Source organism: Zootoca vivipara, chromosome 12 (assembly GCF_963506605.1).
Source record: "Zootoca vivipara chromosome 12, rZooViv1.1, whole genome shotgun sequence".
NCBI lineage: Eukaryota > Metazoa > Chordata > Lepidosauria > Squamata > Lacertidae > Zootoca > Zootoca vivipara.
Window position 1 is genome coordinate 35048691 of NC_083287.1, and position 16322 is coordinate 35065012.

Consider the following 16322-nt stretch of genomic DNA (forward strand, 5'->3'; position numbering starts at 1 on the left):
TCGACTTACGGTATGAATTTAATCTGTCCCGAATGCACATTTGTAGGTCGACAAGTTTGTAAGTCGAAAAAAGCATTTTCCCTTAGGAGTTCATTGGAAACGGAAAAATTTGTAAGTCGAGTAAACCGCATCTAAAATTCATAAGTCGAGAAAACCCCATCTAAACCGCAACGGTTTTCCTTTCGGATGTCGGATGTCGGAAAAATGTAAGCATGCGACCTTTTTTTTCATTCGTAACTTGAAATTTCGTAAGTCAAGTACTTCGTAAGTCGAGGGACCACTGTACCTGAAGAAGTGTGCATGCACACGAAAGCTTATACCTAGAACAAACTTAGTTGCTCTCTAAGGTGCTACTGGACTTTTTTTTTTTTACTGCGTCAGACCAACACGGCTTCCTGTCTGAATCTAGATTACTTCCTTCAGTGTGTATGGAGGTCCTGGGCTGCCCAGGTGACAAGACACACACACACCCTGGCCTTGCTGATGTGGCCCAAAGGATAACAAAGCAGTATGTTTGGCACCAGCTTGGCTGCCGGAAGGAGGTGTACAAGGTGCCATCCAAGTGCCTTAGGGAATGCACTCCGGATTTGTGTAGGGTTTGCACCTTAAGACTTTTTCTCTCTCGGAGATATCCCGCAAGGCAGCAGAGGTCTAAGACTGAAGTTTTCCTTCTGTTAGATGGGTTACCTTCCCAGGTTGATGAGCCCCACCTGCTCCTCACTTCCCTCTACAGCATGTGCAGAAACTGCCTTCTGCCTAGGCCTGCGCCCCAGGGTGGTCACTTCGGTGCTGCTAATGCAGAAGCTTGACTTCACCCCTGGAGGCGCACTCTATTGTCTCTTGACACCTTCATTCAATACTGAAACCATTTCGAAATTATTCCCCATAGTTATACATTGGTGAATCTGCAGCCTACCTCATGGTGGTTAAATAAAATTTCCATCCATTGGCTATGCCGACTGCGCAGGGTTCTAGATTGTGCAGAAGCCTAAGTGACTACAGCAGGCTGCCCGCCTAGCAGCTACCCCTTTGACTAGTAGAGAGAGAAGTGTTATGTCCACGTAGCCGGAACAATCCTCAGGGAAAGGCTGGGTGAACAGTGTGCACTATGAACACAGGGAAAGCAAGCAAAAGGATTTGAGCCAAGGATGCCCCCCCAGCAACCCCACATCCCCAAACTGCACACAGTTGCAGCTCCCTAATGCAATTAAACCCTGTTCTGTGGGTACTGGCCGTTTTGACAGGATGAGAGATTATTTTACTCTCCTCACTAAATCAGTGCAATTTAAGAGGACAAACGATGCTAAATGTGAATTAAAGCTAGGTTATGCAGACTCTGTGCTGAATGGAACATTCCTCCTCAAGCCACTTTGGTGCGAGGGACAACATTTTATGACAAAGTCTTTCAAATAAAAGCTGCATCTTCTGGAAAATAACTGAAGATCTGAATGCATCCTGGATTAGAGCTGCAGCAGGGGTATTCAACACCTTCAGATATTGCTGGAATACAACTCCCATTAGCCCCAGCCAATGCTGATGGCAGTTTGCATTGTTAAGCTTTCAAAGTCTTAGATAACCCCTCTGATGACAATCAGTTTTTTTTTTACCATCTATTTCCTTACTGTTCTGATACATCCCCCTGGCCTTATCTCAGGCACATGAAGCTGTGTCCTAGATATTGTTTTGTCACCACCCCCTCAACCACCTGTGAAATCTACTAACCTTCCCATCATTAGTTCATTAATTAATAAACAAATCAGAAATGAAAACGTCACCTGAGGCTCTGCTTCAAATCCCCGGAAGCCAGGAAGGAAGACTGGTGTCAATTATAGGCAGGGCCTTTTATGTTGTGGCCCCTACCCTTTGGAATGCCTTTCTGAGCAGGGTTTTTTAGGTCCTCATTACTCTATTGCAATGGTTCTCAAACTTTTTCTCTCGGACGCACTTTCAGAATAAATTTGCTCATGCCACACCGCTTTTATCAATGAGAAATAAGTTAGAAAACAAAAAGGAACAAATCCTAGCAGTGCTTGATTTTGAACATAGCTGAACACAGCTACGTTGTAATATGATCGAGGGACACCCAGAAATTATAAAACAATGCAGCTACATAAGAACATGATTATTCCCAAAATATAATATTGATTGCCCTCGAATCTTCCTGCCACACTTGCCATGTTCTCCTATATACTCTTTTGAGAACCACATTGCTTCAGGTGGTTGCTGACGACGTGGCTTTTGTTATTGATGCAGTTTTTGGCAGTTTATGCTATTTTTGTGCTGCCAGGATTTGTTAAATGGGTTGGACAGTGCTAATTTTTAAAAAATCAGAGTATATACTAGAATTCAGGGATTATGTTTGCTTTGTTTAACTTTTATTACTATTTCTTAACCACCTCGATTCTTTTAGGAGAAATAGGTGGCACCTACTTTTTAACTAGGGGCGCGGGTGGCGCTGTGGGTTAAGCCACAGAGCCAACTAGGGCTTGCCGATCAGAAGGTTGGCGGTTCAAATCCCCGCAATGGGGTGAGCTCCCATTGCTCGGTTCCAGCTCCTGCCAACCTAGCAGTTCGAAAGCACGTCAAAGTGCAAGTAGATAAATAGGTACCGCTACAGCGGGAAGTTAAACGGCGTTTCCGTGTGCTGCTCTGGTTCGCCAGAAGCGGCTTTGTCATGCTGGCCACATGACCTGGAAGCTGTACGCCGGCTCCCTCAGCCAATAACGCGAGATGAGCGCCGCAACCCCAGAGTCGGTCACGACTGGACCTAATGGTCAGGGGTCCCTTTACCTTTACTTTTTAACCCAAACATATCCTGCCCCTCTTCTATCTTGGGACTCAGGGTGATGTGCACAGGGTTCCCAGGTGGTCTCTCATCCCAGCCAGATGGCTGGGGTATAAATAATAAAATCATCATCATCATCATCCATGCATTGACCAGACTAAGATCGCATCATCCTGGGACCAGTTCACGGGAGGGGGGCAGGTTATGTTTCAAGCAACATGAAGGCAATGTGTGCAGATTAACCTGGAATGTCAAAATGAAATTCATATTAAACCTTTTCCCAATGTTCAGTTTACATAGCAATGTGCTTCTCCCCCCCACAAGATTATATATTTTCTAAATCCCTTCAGCATGCGGCCTGACTAAAAGATGGTTATTGATTTTACTCTAAGCTTCAGAAAAAAGGACATTTTTTAGTTTAATGCATGAAAGATGGCTTGACACAAGTATTGTACAAAGATATTGCCAGCCTCTATTTTCATATAATTGAGAATGGGTTTGATTGAAATTTCAGCCGTCTTAACCATCTGAGCATTTAACTTGGAAGGATTCACATGAGGGAAAATGGATTAAAGCTATAAGCCTTCATATTACACAAGCATTTTTATTCTTATTTTTTAAGTCTGGAAGTCCTATGGCTTTTGTTTGCCTGAAGATGTTTAGATTAATTTTGATTGTGTTCAAACTAAAGTATGCCCTGCAAGAAAGCTCTCAACATCCCATTCAGGACTGATCTCATCCAGACCTTCCTAGCTGAAGCAAGACCAATGCATCATATATTTTCCAGCTACAGTGGTTCCTCGCTTAACGAATTCCCTGCTTAATGAAATTTCCGCTTAACGAAAGGATTTTTCGAGTGGAGGTTGCCTCGCTAGACGAATTCGTTTTATGAAAAATTCGTCTAGCGAATCGCGGTTTCCCATAGGAATGCATTGAAATTCAATTAATGCGTTCCTATGGGTGGCGCTGTGGTTAAACCACTGAGCCTAGGGCTTGCTGATCAGAAGGTCAGCAGTTCGAATCCCTGTGACGGGGTGAGCTCCCGTTGCTTGGTCCCAGCTCCTGCCAACCTAGCAGTTCGAAAGCACATCAAAATGCAAGTAAATAGGAACCGCTATAGCGGGAAGGTAAACAGTGTTTCCATGTGCTGCTCTGGTTTGCCAGAAGCGGCTTTGTCATGCTGGCCACATGACCTGGAAGCTATACGCCGGCTCCCTCGGCCAATAATGCGAGATGAGCACGCAACCCCAGAGTCGGTCACGACTGGACCTAATGGTCAGGGGTCCTTTACCTTTACCTTTATGGGCAAAAAAAAATTTGAAAAAATTCAATGCATTCCTATGGGATTCGCTAGACGAATTTTTCGTTATAAGAAAAGACCCGTGGAACGAATTAAATTCGTCTAGCGAGGCACCACTGTACAGTCTTGGCCTGCCCAGGATTGCTGTAACATAGGAAGCTTTCTTATACAAGTTCAGACCATTTAGCCTAGTAGGCTAATTTAGCCTAGAAAGGCTGCAGCTCTTCAGAGTCTTAGGCTAAAGTGTTTTTCACCACCCCATAACTGATCCTTTCAACTGGCAATGCCAGGGACGTAACTTGGAACAATGCAAAGCAATATCCCTTAACGTGCATATTGCTTTTTTGTGGCTCCAGAGTTAACACAGGCAGAGTTTCCCATTGTTATTTCTAATTCTGGACAGCAAACTGAAACGTATAAAGGTTTTCAATACCTCCATGTTAAACATAGCTGCGAAGGGCAGGCGTGAGACTGCTGTTTAAAATCCGAGCTGCTTACAAACAAATCTGACTTTTACTTAAGTACCCGCTTCTATTTATTTATTTATAGTATTGATATCCTGAATTCCCAGCACAATGCTTGCTCAAGGTGGCTTCTAAAAACAAGAAAATTCATCAAAAAGTAAATATACCATTAAAATCACACGCCAAAAATCAGTAGATGGAACAACCCCAGAAGCAAAGACAGCACTCCTTAAGAAAATATTCATTCCAATCAAATGAAATGCAGCTTTAAAAAGGGAGAGAGAAGTTTTCTGCCTCAACAGGATGCCATCATGGAAGGGATGAGGCAAATGTCCCTAGAGAGGAAATTCCAAAGTTTGAGTGTGGCCACTGAAAATGATCCTCTTGTGTTTTCTCTACCTGCAACCTCTTTCAAGTATGTGTTTCTAAATTCTGAAAGGGGAAATTGTATAGATCAGGGATGGGGAACCTGCAGCCTTCCAGATGTTGTTGGACTACAACTCCCATCCTCCCTGATCATTGGCCATGCTGGCTGGGGCTGATGTGAGTCCAATAACATCCACAGGTTCCCCTGTTTTGCTCAAATGCCTGGATCCACTTCTTCCTTACATAGCTGTCAACTTTTGGATTTGAAAATAAGGGATCAGCAGCCTCACCTGTCCCAGGGACAGTCTACAGTATATCTAACAATCCAGGATAGCAGCGGGAAACGGCGCTGGAATAAGGGAATTTCCAGCAAAAAAAAAGGGGGGGGGAGGTTAACAGCTGTGGCTTGGAATAAGGGAGTTTCCCGCAAAAAAAAGGGAGGGTTGACAGCTATGCTTCTGAACCACAGGTTCCCTACCTGTGATATTAATGCAAAGCAACCAGACAACTGTGGAACAGACTGCGCAACTGGCCAACAAGTGCTTGCTCTTAACATCTGAAGACAGAGAGCGGAATGAAGCCAGCAAAATCCTAGAACAGGTATGGTTATAGAATTAGGGTCTATCAAAGATGGAACTGCAAGTTGCCTTATAACTCACAAAAAGCATTCAATAATAAACTCCTGCAGACAGTCACAAGTTTCCTGAAGTTTCACGAAGTGGCTTTTAAAGAAATAATAATAATCTCAATAGTGACCTCCACTGGACAAGTTAGACAATGCTTCTGTCTTAGGGAAAAAAAATCACTTCACGAACAGCACTTCTTTAAAAAAAGAGGGAAACAAAAATAACTAACCTTCTGAAAATGTCATGTGCATCAACACCAGCAATTTTTCACATAAATTAGGTCCAAAAAGTGACCTCTCAAAAGTATTTGCAATCAGGTTGAAAGTAATAGGCTAGGTAGTTTACGACAACCCTGAACAAAGTTGCAAACCAAAGAGTCACTCCTAACAAGAAACAGATAGAGTGGCAATAACGAAGAAACAGATATATTTATTAATAAACTGTCTGGTGAGAAGAGAAGAAAGGGAAGTGGCAGAGGCCTTCTTCTAACACGACTGCATACCTCCAGAAACCAGGACGACCTAGTCCAATTGAAAGCTGGAGCAGACCATTGAGTAACTTGAAAACTGCTGAACTCTGACAAAAGATATTGGTGGTCATTCTTGGATAGAAGACAGTTTAAGAGAAGGAAAATAGGACCTTGACGGTCCAGAATTCTAATGGAGAAAGCTGCAGAGATGTGAGCCTCCAAGGAAGCAAAATGAAATATGTATGTGGCTCAGCTGGTGGATGTAACCCTCCAGATGTTGCTGAGTTACAGCTCTCATCACCCCTGGCCACTGGTTATGCTAGATGGGTCTAATGGGAGCTAGAGGCCAACATCTGGAGAGTAGCAGGTCCCCCACCACTGTGCTAAGCAGTGATCTTCAGAAAACTCTTTCCAGCAACTAGAAGAGGAAGAAAAAGTGGGAAGTGATTGAAAAGTGCTACAACTACCAATGTCCTTGGCCCGTTCAAGTTCCCAATAATAAGAGCTTCTGCTCTCCCACTATGGATCTCAGTGGTCTTCAGAGACCCAAGGGGTTCACTTTCCTTTGGAAAAAACGTGGTGAGATGTTCACTCAGATTAGTTTAGAGCCCTCTGAGATCAATTTATTTAATCTGCCTTGTTTCCCCATTAGTCCCTCCACCATCAAGTCCCTCCACCACCTCTCCTTTCCCTCAGTTGCCCCTTGCCCTCTTCGCTCACTACTAGGGTGCCTAGCCCCAGAACTTCTGCCTTTTTCTTCCTCCCATTGTGGCAAGACTTGCTCTGAGCCTAGATCTTTGCTCTATTCTTCTTCTGGTACGCCTCCATCCTTGCTCCCTCCCTGCTTGGAATCCCCTCTAAATGGGCCACCCACTATGTGTTTCTCCACCAGCCGAGTCAAGAGTCTCTCTTCAAGGCCACCCTGCCGGCCTTTCCTAGTCTGTTTGCCTTACCTCTGCAGCTAACTGTTGGACTGAGCAGGGATCTGCTGCACTAGTCATTCCTGACCACGCTTAATGCAAGCATGGTGCAACGGATAGCATGTCAGACCAGGTCTGAATCCCTTAGCCAAGATTCGCACGTTGGTACAGCTTACTCTCAACTCAAACCTATCTTGCAGGATGTTGTTATAAAAAAATAGAGGGGGAAGCAATGCCCATGGGTATCACTGGTGGCAGAAGTGGTCTTGTGGGTGGAGGGAAAATGAAGGGACTGAGCTTATTTTGTATGTTTTGTATGTTTTGTTTCTACAAAAATCAATAAAAATTATTATTAAAAAAAATTGAGGGGGAAGAACCATTTATGCAATTTTGAGGAGGGATATAAATGTAATAAATGAAAAATTTAAAATTAACCATAATCGTCAGTAGTAATATCTAAAGGGCCTCCAAAACCTTGTTGAGATGTCTCCAGACTTTGGGAACCCAGTGGAACCCCGCACATGTCTACTTAGAGGTAAGCAGGACTTGCTCCCAGGCAAGATGTAGAATATTCCCCCTCTTTGCATTATCCTTTCAACAAAAATATATGAGCTTACTTGCTTTGCTTGGTAAGTTTGTTACCTGTTGCTTTAGGCTCTCATTCATACCTTTGGATTGGATCCAATCCATCCTATCTAGGAAAGAGTTAATTTTCTTTCTCTTTTTCTGAAAGGACTATTATTGGTCAAGTAGAAACTAGTTGAAACAATTCCTCAAATTTCATGGTTGATTGCCACAGATATCCAGAAAGATATATAATTCGATGTGCAACAGCTCCTAAAATCTCCAGAAAAGCATTATAGCACAGCAGATAAGGAAGCGAAGGTTTAAGGAAACCGAACCTTATTTGAAGAATTTGCATTTAAAATCTATAGTGACCCCCCCCTTTGCTGCTGCCTCCTTCTCTTTTGGTCTTAATAGCTTGAAATCATGCATATTTTCCCCAATGACAGATGCATACAAGCATATTCTCCTTTGCTGATCTGTGGATGAGGCAGACACTAGTGTGCCTACATGTGGCAGATTTATTGATAGAAAGATGAAAAGCACGCTAAGAAAAATGCATTAAAAATGGAGATGTGAAAGCAAAAGAACGAAAGCAGGACATCGTGACTTACTGTAATGATATAGGGCTGGCCGTTTTTGGCAGGGTGACGGATGAAACACTGAATTGTATCCAACTAAGAGTAGACCCCATTTGAAATGCATGTCGCTATGTTAGGGAGGCCCACTGATTTCAGTGGGTCTACTCCAAGTGTAACTTGCATTGGATACAACTTACTAACTGGAAAATACTGGACACCATTCATGCATATTTATTGCCTAAGAAAATGGACATATTTACTATAAACAACAGAACAGCAAAGCAGGCACACTCATTTATATGCCAGAAAACCAGTAAGAGATGCTAATATGACCTTAGTGGGGCATATCAAGTGTCATCGACACTGTTTTCTCCAAGTCATTTTGAGGACTCTCTACTCAGACAATTAATTGTATCTTTTTAAGGGATTAGGTCAAGGGTGTCCAAAGTGACAAATAATAAAAGTGAGATTCAGACTTTTGGAAGAGGTTGGTGGGGAATAGGCATTTATTTTTATTTATTCAACCTCTACCCCAACCTCCAGCAATTTGCTTGGTGGCTTACAAGGGGTAGAAGTTTCCAAACCACAATTTAAAATTAAATACAAATACAGTGGTACCTCGGTTTACAAACACCTCGGGTTACGAACTTTCGGTTTACGAACAATCCTAACCCGGAAGTAAGTAACCCGAGGTTTCCGAGGTTTCAGAGACAGCGAGAGAAAGGAGGCTGCCCCGAACGCCGACAACAGCCCCTTGCAACCGGTCCGGCAGAAGAAGCAGATGGGTAGCAAGCACCGCACCGCGCCTCAGCGCCCTCGCCTCCCACCATGGCCGCGCCGCCGGTGACCCTCGACCGTCATCTCAGAGCGGGAGAAGAGACGGCGCCGCGGTGAGGAAGGCGGGAAAGCCCGAGCCTGCTCGGCAGGGAGGTAGCGCTTTCCCCGCTCATGGGGAAAAGGAAGGGGTTTGAGCCAGGCGCTGTGCAGGGCAGGCGCATGCTAGGGGTTCTTCTTCCTCAGGCGCTGGCAGCGAGGCTCCCTCTCTCGTCGCCTGAGGAGGAGGAGGGGGAAGCCGCCACGACGACGGAGGCGACACTTGCCGGCTGAGGGAGTTTGTGAGAAGCCGACAGAGCCGCCCTTCGCAATGGTGAGAGCGGCGGAGAAGCGAAGGGACGGGGATTGGGGGGTTCCGCTGCCTCCGGGGCTCCTGACCGTGTCCATCTCTTCTCTCTCCCAGCAGCCTGGCTCCAATCCCAGCGCCACCAAAAAATAAAAGTTAATTTAAGTTAAAAGACAGTAAAAATTGTGTTAAATTGCTGCTTTAGGGGGTGTTTTTCAGCGTCTGGAACGGATTAATCCACTTTCCATTACTTTCAATGGGAAAGTTTGCTTCGGTTTATGAACGCTTCGGTTTATGAACAGACTTCCGGAACCAATTGTGTTCATAAACCGAGGTACCACTGTACATTTTTTTAAAAATGCATGAAAAAATGTATTAGTAGTACTTTAGTTCACTGCCTACTGCATTATTAAGACCTATTTCAGCAGTGCTTTCATGGTCATTGTTAACATGGTTTGCTTTAGCCTGATATGTTTTATGTTGATTATATTTTTTGTTTTTTTAAAAAACCCTTCAATTGTAAATGTTCATTATACAATATAATTTACATTGCAAATATTGATCTATATGTTAAAATAACATTGATGTAAAATAGGGTACAAAGTAGCTTTTAAAATTTAATACAATTTCTTAAACAAATAAGTGGATTTAAAAAAAAAAAAAAAAAGACGACCAACCTCTTATTCTTCCTTCTAAAAAAGTGACTCTGCCTGCTCTCCATTCATAGAATAATTATTTGAGCCTATAAATACATGCCTGGCGTGCTCTGGTCCATGGGGCACGAAGAATCGGACACAACTAAACGACTAAACAACAACAACAACAACAAATACATACTATTTATTCCTTGTCTTGAAAATTTCTAGTTCTTCCTTCATATATGGAGTTACTGATCTCCAGCCTCTGATAACTCTAAATCTCTCTCTTTAAATGTAGCTGCTAACTTAACAATATTTAGTTGTTCCCAGAGTTTCCCCAAAAAGATGTACCTGGTATTTTCCGAGAGCTTCCCTAGGATTTGCATACAAGATCCTGACCAGCTGTTATAATATATAGGAGTAAAGTTTTATGGTATAGGATCATTCCAATTAAGGGTGGGTTTATAGATCAAGGAAACTCAATCAATTTCGGGGGGGGGGGGGAAGCCATCCCATAGATTAACGTTTCCACAAATTTTCTAAAAGAGGGTAGAAGTGGCAAATGAGGCATGGTGGACCAACAGTGGCTGGGATGCTACCAATGAGAAAGCTCTATCCCTTATCAGTGCTACAGGGAGTTCCAATAAGAGCTCTCAAAAGGCTCTTAAAATGAAGGAGGTCACCTCCCGGCAGCGCCGTGGTTTAAACCTCATGCGGTCATGACCCCTGGCTGCCTGATTGGTCAGCCGGGGGGGGGGGAGCACGGGCGTGACGCAGCCAGGAGTCTCGGTGATGTGGGAGGCATCCCTCTACCTCCAATCTGGGCCACTGGGGGTCCCAGATGCCAGTCTGCAACACCGCCCCCCCCCCCCCCCGGGAAGTGGAGCAGACCTCTCAAAAGGTTCACAATCTTAAAACACGATGTTATGGCAGGGGTGGAGATTCCGTTTCAGCCCAAGGGCTTCCTTCTGAGGGCCAGTAGTTAGCAGGGTCAGAGACAAAAGCAGGTAGATTTACATCTAATGTTTGCTTTGGAGGCAGGCTAGTTGGATGCACACACACAAACCCTCTCCACCCTCCATCCAGACAAGCTGCTATCCTGGTGACAACCAGCAACCCTCTCTCCCAGACCCGCATTTAAAGAAAAAACGCTATGCGTTGACCATAATATGTAGTTTGGCCCTTCATATATTTGGCCCAGAATTTTGACCAGGGACTTGGCAGCTGGTTCTAGAAAGACAAGAAGCACCACTTGACCGTACGGCAGCCCTCTCACAAAATGAACCACAGCCACTGGCCTTGCAATCTAAGGAATCGGTAGACAAGTTCATTTGTGCTTAGGAAAGAAATAAAATACTTAGGAATAGAAATGCACTTACTCGTCAGCTTGTTGTGACTGAGGACCAGCTGTGTGATATGGGACAGAGTGACTGTAAATGAATAGAGACAATAAAAGAATAAACAGGGCAAAATTGCATTGGGGAAGAAGAAGAGAGACATACTTCAACAGGAATGCATCTGAATGGTAGAAATAGATACCCACATACCTTCCTAGCAAGGTATAGCCTAACAGGTTACAAAAGATGGCCCTTTGGACTAGAGATTACATTAAAAAAGAATTAGACTGGCAACTCGACAAAATTATTACGAAGGGGAAGATTACCACATTGTCACAATTCATATCCTACAGGAAACTTATTCTCTTGGTAACTGACAATTTCTTTGTGATTAATTGCTGTAACTAAACATAGCATAATGACAGACAGCTTTGAGAGTTAAGGGGGGGGGAAATGTCACTGAAGATATTTGACAGCAAAACCCTTAAAGGAAGGACTGTGCTAAACTATGTCACCAGATCCACAAGATGGCATCCTAGCTTCATTTTCAATGCTTTAGAAAGTAGCAGATGATTTCAGAAGATTCCTTATGCTGCCATCGTAAGACTCGCAAAAACAGAGAAGACAGGAAAAAATAGAAAGTTGACATTATTACAGATCTTGAAAGGGGTTTGAAGTTTATGCCAACTTGTCATAATTTGAAAATAACTTCCTTTACCTAGGGAGCTGAAAATATTACCTAGTAATTTATGTACAGGGCCAGTGAAGAATGGCTAAGTTTAACTTACAGACATTCTAAGAGTGCTAGCCAATGCATATTTCTTCAGGCATGCAAATCCCAGTGAGCTCAGTAGGACTTAAACTCAAGTAAGTGTGCACAGGATTGCAGGCAAGCAGCACGATCCTAACCATGTCTACTTAGAAGTAAGCCCTAGTGAATTCATGATTACTCCTAGATAAGTGAGGTTAGGATTGTGGCCTAAATGACTTATATGCATTCACTTTTTACAGTGTTTGGGTACACTGTACATGAAGCATACAACATACACTAGTATCCTTGTACCAAGCCATTATTATTTATTACACCTAAAAGAAAAAAGATGGTGACAAATAACATACCAGAAGCATTTCCAGCACAAGGGACTATGGAAAGAAGGAAGCTGTGCAAGAGAATGGCTTCAATCTCCATTAATTTCAGTCAAGGCTTGTACACATTGCATTATCCACATGCCGTTAATATGCTATCACATTCAAGAAGGTAGCTTACAACATGAAAATGAGTTTAAAGAAAGATAAGGCTTAAATGCCAAGACAATGTTGTACCCACACTGTGATTCTGTACCCACACTTGTGATTCTCAGCAACTGGTTTTCAGGGGTGTACCAAAAGCAGCGGTAGAACATAACCATTGTGCACCCAATGGGACTTACTTCCAAGTAGACATGTATAGGATTGCAGTCAGATACTTCCGCCCTTTTAATTTTCAAGGGAGAAATGACACTTTATACAACACACTTTTACTCGCCAAACACCCGCCTTCCTGAGGACAAATACATTTTGCCAGGGGTCCACAAATGTTTGGTTTGGCTTTGTAGTCAAGACTTCTATTTTTGGTTGCCACCAATTTCATTCTCAAACCTCTTGCGCGCAGAGAATTTGAGCAAAAGACAGGGTCTTCTCTCATTTGTGTGAGATACTGAGGAAATAAGGAACAGTAGGTGCTTCTCCCAATGCTTGAGGAGAACAATACCGTACAAGGCGGTATTGTTTTGCTGACACTGATTTCTTAACCTGCTTGAGAACTGCAGTGGAAATTCATGTGGTGCCAGTTAACATGCTCACCAGAGGGCAAGGGGCACTTGTCCCTGACTGTACACCCTGTGGACGGTTGTACACTCCTGATGTATGTTCAGGTACACGGCTTTCTTTCTTTTTTAAAGAAACCCTCTTTTGGCATATAGATGGGACCTTTCCAATGACAAATGTTCATTTTCTCTTGGCCGAAAGAGTTAACGCTTTCCCCATGTGGCCTAGACATTAGCAAGTACTACTGCCTAATTAACCAAATGCCACAATGGGAGCTGAAGTGTGGCATCTGCCTAATAAGCTGCCTAGCTACAAACCAATAAATAACTTAAATATCTTTGACATTATTAAGCAATGTGATAATTTCTGATGGGATAATTTAATGTTTCAGACAAAGGGAACTCTTGAGACAGGTGTTGCTACTTATCTAATGTCACATCGTGAAAAAGAAACCTGTTACAGCATATCTGAATTATTTACGAGATAATTAGCATAGACTGAGCACCCGCCTGTCTCCGAAGATTCAGGGGAGAGGTCGCTAAGGCACAAAAGAGAGACTTCCGTTGCTCCAGATTTCTTTACTGCCAGCAAAACCATTACTAATTTATGTTCACTTCAGAGAACATATCATACAAGAAGATTAAAGAAAGGTCTCAGCCGATATGATCTTTGTTACAGTCTTTTTAATCCATGGCGCCAGAAGAAGAGTTTTCCAAAATATGAAGTTATTTGCATCCAGAAATTGACACGTTCTTGCCCTCAGAACGACCCTTTACAGTTTGTGCAAAAGCTCTTTTAAATAAACCTCAGCTTCTTACTTCCTGATGATCTTCCAGTGGTTGCTTCAGAAACTAGCAAGAGATAAGCAAGTGGGTGTTCAACTCATGAAAAACGAGAAGCTTGCAGCTGAGGATTCTGTAATTTAATTTATCCTCCAATCCTTCAGATGTCACAATTTTGTAAAGTCACCTAAATGCTCTCACTGTATTTATTTTCTTACATTTCTGCCCCACTGAGCCTAAGTTGGCGTCTATGTACCGGTACCACCAAGGCATTAACCAGACACAGATTGGTTTAGCTTCAGAAATGTTGGGGTTTCAAATGCCAGTTTAGACCATAACCCAATATATTGGGTATCTATAGACCCTTGAGCTATTTTCCTAAGTGACATTAATAATACATGTTTGTTCTACAATTTTTCTTATTAACCCCCCCCCCCACTGTGAATATAATTAATGCTGGATGTAACATGGGAAATAACAGTTCTAAATGTCTATACAAGTCCATGGAGTATTATTTGGTTTGAACAGTATGGCAGACATGTGAACCAGCATTTCACCACTGCTCTAGGGCATACAGAGTATTTATCTGGACAAACTTATGTGTGAATCAGACCTCCACACATTACAGCTGCCCCTTTTCAGGAAATCTTCAGATGATAACACCTCAAAAGCATTTCAGGGCTCTGCTTTCAGTTTTGTCACCTAAGGGGACTTCAGAAATGTCTTTCTTTCCAAAGATATATGGCAGGCATCCCCAAACTTCGACCCTCCAGATGTTTTGGACTACAATTCCCATCTTCCCCGACCACTGGTCCTGTTAGCTAAGGATCATGGGAGTTGTAGGCCAAAACATCTGGAGGGCCGCAGTTTGGGGGTGCCTCATATATGGTGATATATGGCTCTTACAGTAATGTGCCCTTCAGCATTTTCTGTGGTTGTGACATGTGTTCAGACCCAAGAATATAGAAGCAACCTTATGCTTGGAAGTGCAAGAAAGCCATGATGGGGGCAAGCAGGGAGAAGAGAAATACTTACACAAGCCAGATATGTCCAACATGCTAGAGATCCCTCGATCACACATGTCCACCTCCAATATGTTCTTCTCCCTACTCTCCTCCACAATTTTTTTCAGTGATTTGGACATGGTTAAGCTGGAACCACAACAGAGAGACACAGTAGAACAGGAATGAATGACAGATATGGGAAAGTGACATAAGACATTAAGAGGCAGATATATTTTACAGTACTGTCCCAAATGAGTCAATACAATAGCCCAGAGAGAAAAATGCTGCTCACACTAGCATTCTAACTACATAGAGTAGCCTTCCCCAACCTGGTGCTGTCCAGATGTTGTTGGGACAGCAACGCTCAACCACAGGCACAGGCAACCTTGGCTCGCCAGATGTTTTGGAACTACAACTCCCATGATCCCTGACCACTGGCTAGGGATCATGGGAGTTGTAGTTCCAAAACATCTGGAGAGCCAAGTTTGCCTATGCCTGCTCAACCAGGCAAAGTGTACTGTTTAAACCAACTGTCAAGTCCATAAGCTATGCACAGCTTATATCAAGGTGGAAATTGTTTTTAAAACTTACATGCCAACTATTTATCAAAAGAAAATCCTGCCAGCTAATAAAAAAGAGACAACAGCAACACACAACCATGCATAGTTCAATGGAATCATAAATCAAACTATTTGCATAAAAACTCAGACCAGACAGTGACAAAGCAGCTGTCAGAACTCAAAAACATCAGAACACCAGCAAGAGGAAATATCCAGTCAAAAATATTCAGTAAACAACCATGTCTTCATTAGCTGCCTAAACGTGGGAAGGCCTGGCACTTGGTGCCAGGATGGGTGTCACTACAGAAGAAGTTCTACTGGTGGTCACTGTCAAGGGTGCCTCATCCTGTTGAGGCATAAGAATGTAAGAGCCTGGGGGACCAAGTCAATGGCTCATCTAGGCCAGCATCCTGTTCTCAAAGTGGCCACCCAGAAAATGATGAGTGCAGGCAGATAGGCTCATACAGCAGGTGGCAGTCGTCAACCTATGCAGGTCCCAAGCCATTTAGGGTTTTAAAGATGAACACCACCACCTTGAGTTGAGCTCAGAAACTAACTGGCAGCTAACACAGATCACACAAAAGTAGTGGGGTAGATTCAAAACGCCCTACACCCACCAGCATCCTAGCTACCTCAACGATAGTCCTTCCTATCATTTCTCTGCCACTGACAGGTGGAACAGTCACGGGGAAAAAGGCTCTCATAAAACCTTGAATGACTGGGCTCAGAAGAAAGAACTTCTGGCAATTGTCTCTTAACTCTGCAAAGAACGAGGCAGTCAGTTTGCTCGCACATTAAGCTGGAAAGAGGCACAAGCCGTCTCCATATATGCACAAGTATTTGCTTAGGGAAGTGTACACTCAGCGATGTGCACAGCTTAGCTACCATGTGTGCAGGGGCAGACTCTGGTAATACGGTGCCCTGAGGCAAGGACAAAAATTTGGCACTTTCCTAAATATTGTATTTTCACAGTAATTCCTTTTGGTCCAGTTACTTTTTG

The 16322-nt window shown here is 43.3% G+C and overlaps 1 protein-coding gene across 1 annotated transcript in view; it reads right to left on the minus strand.

Moving 5' to 3' along the window:
* The window catches only part of RSU1 (Ras suppressor protein 1), a 66699-nt gene that overhangs the window by 49248 nt on the left and 1129 nt on the right, over positions 1-16322 (minus strand). Inside the window, exons 2-3 of the mRNA XM_035129135.2 lie at positions 14794-14909; positions 11213-11263 (exon numbers count right to left, since the gene is read on the minus strand). Of these exons, the coding sequence (XP_034985026.1) occupies positions 11213-11263; positions 14794-14902 (160 nt within the window). The 5' untranslated portion in view covers positions 14903-14909. The remainder of the gene's footprint in view (positions 1-11212; positions 11264-14793; positions 14910-16322) is intronic.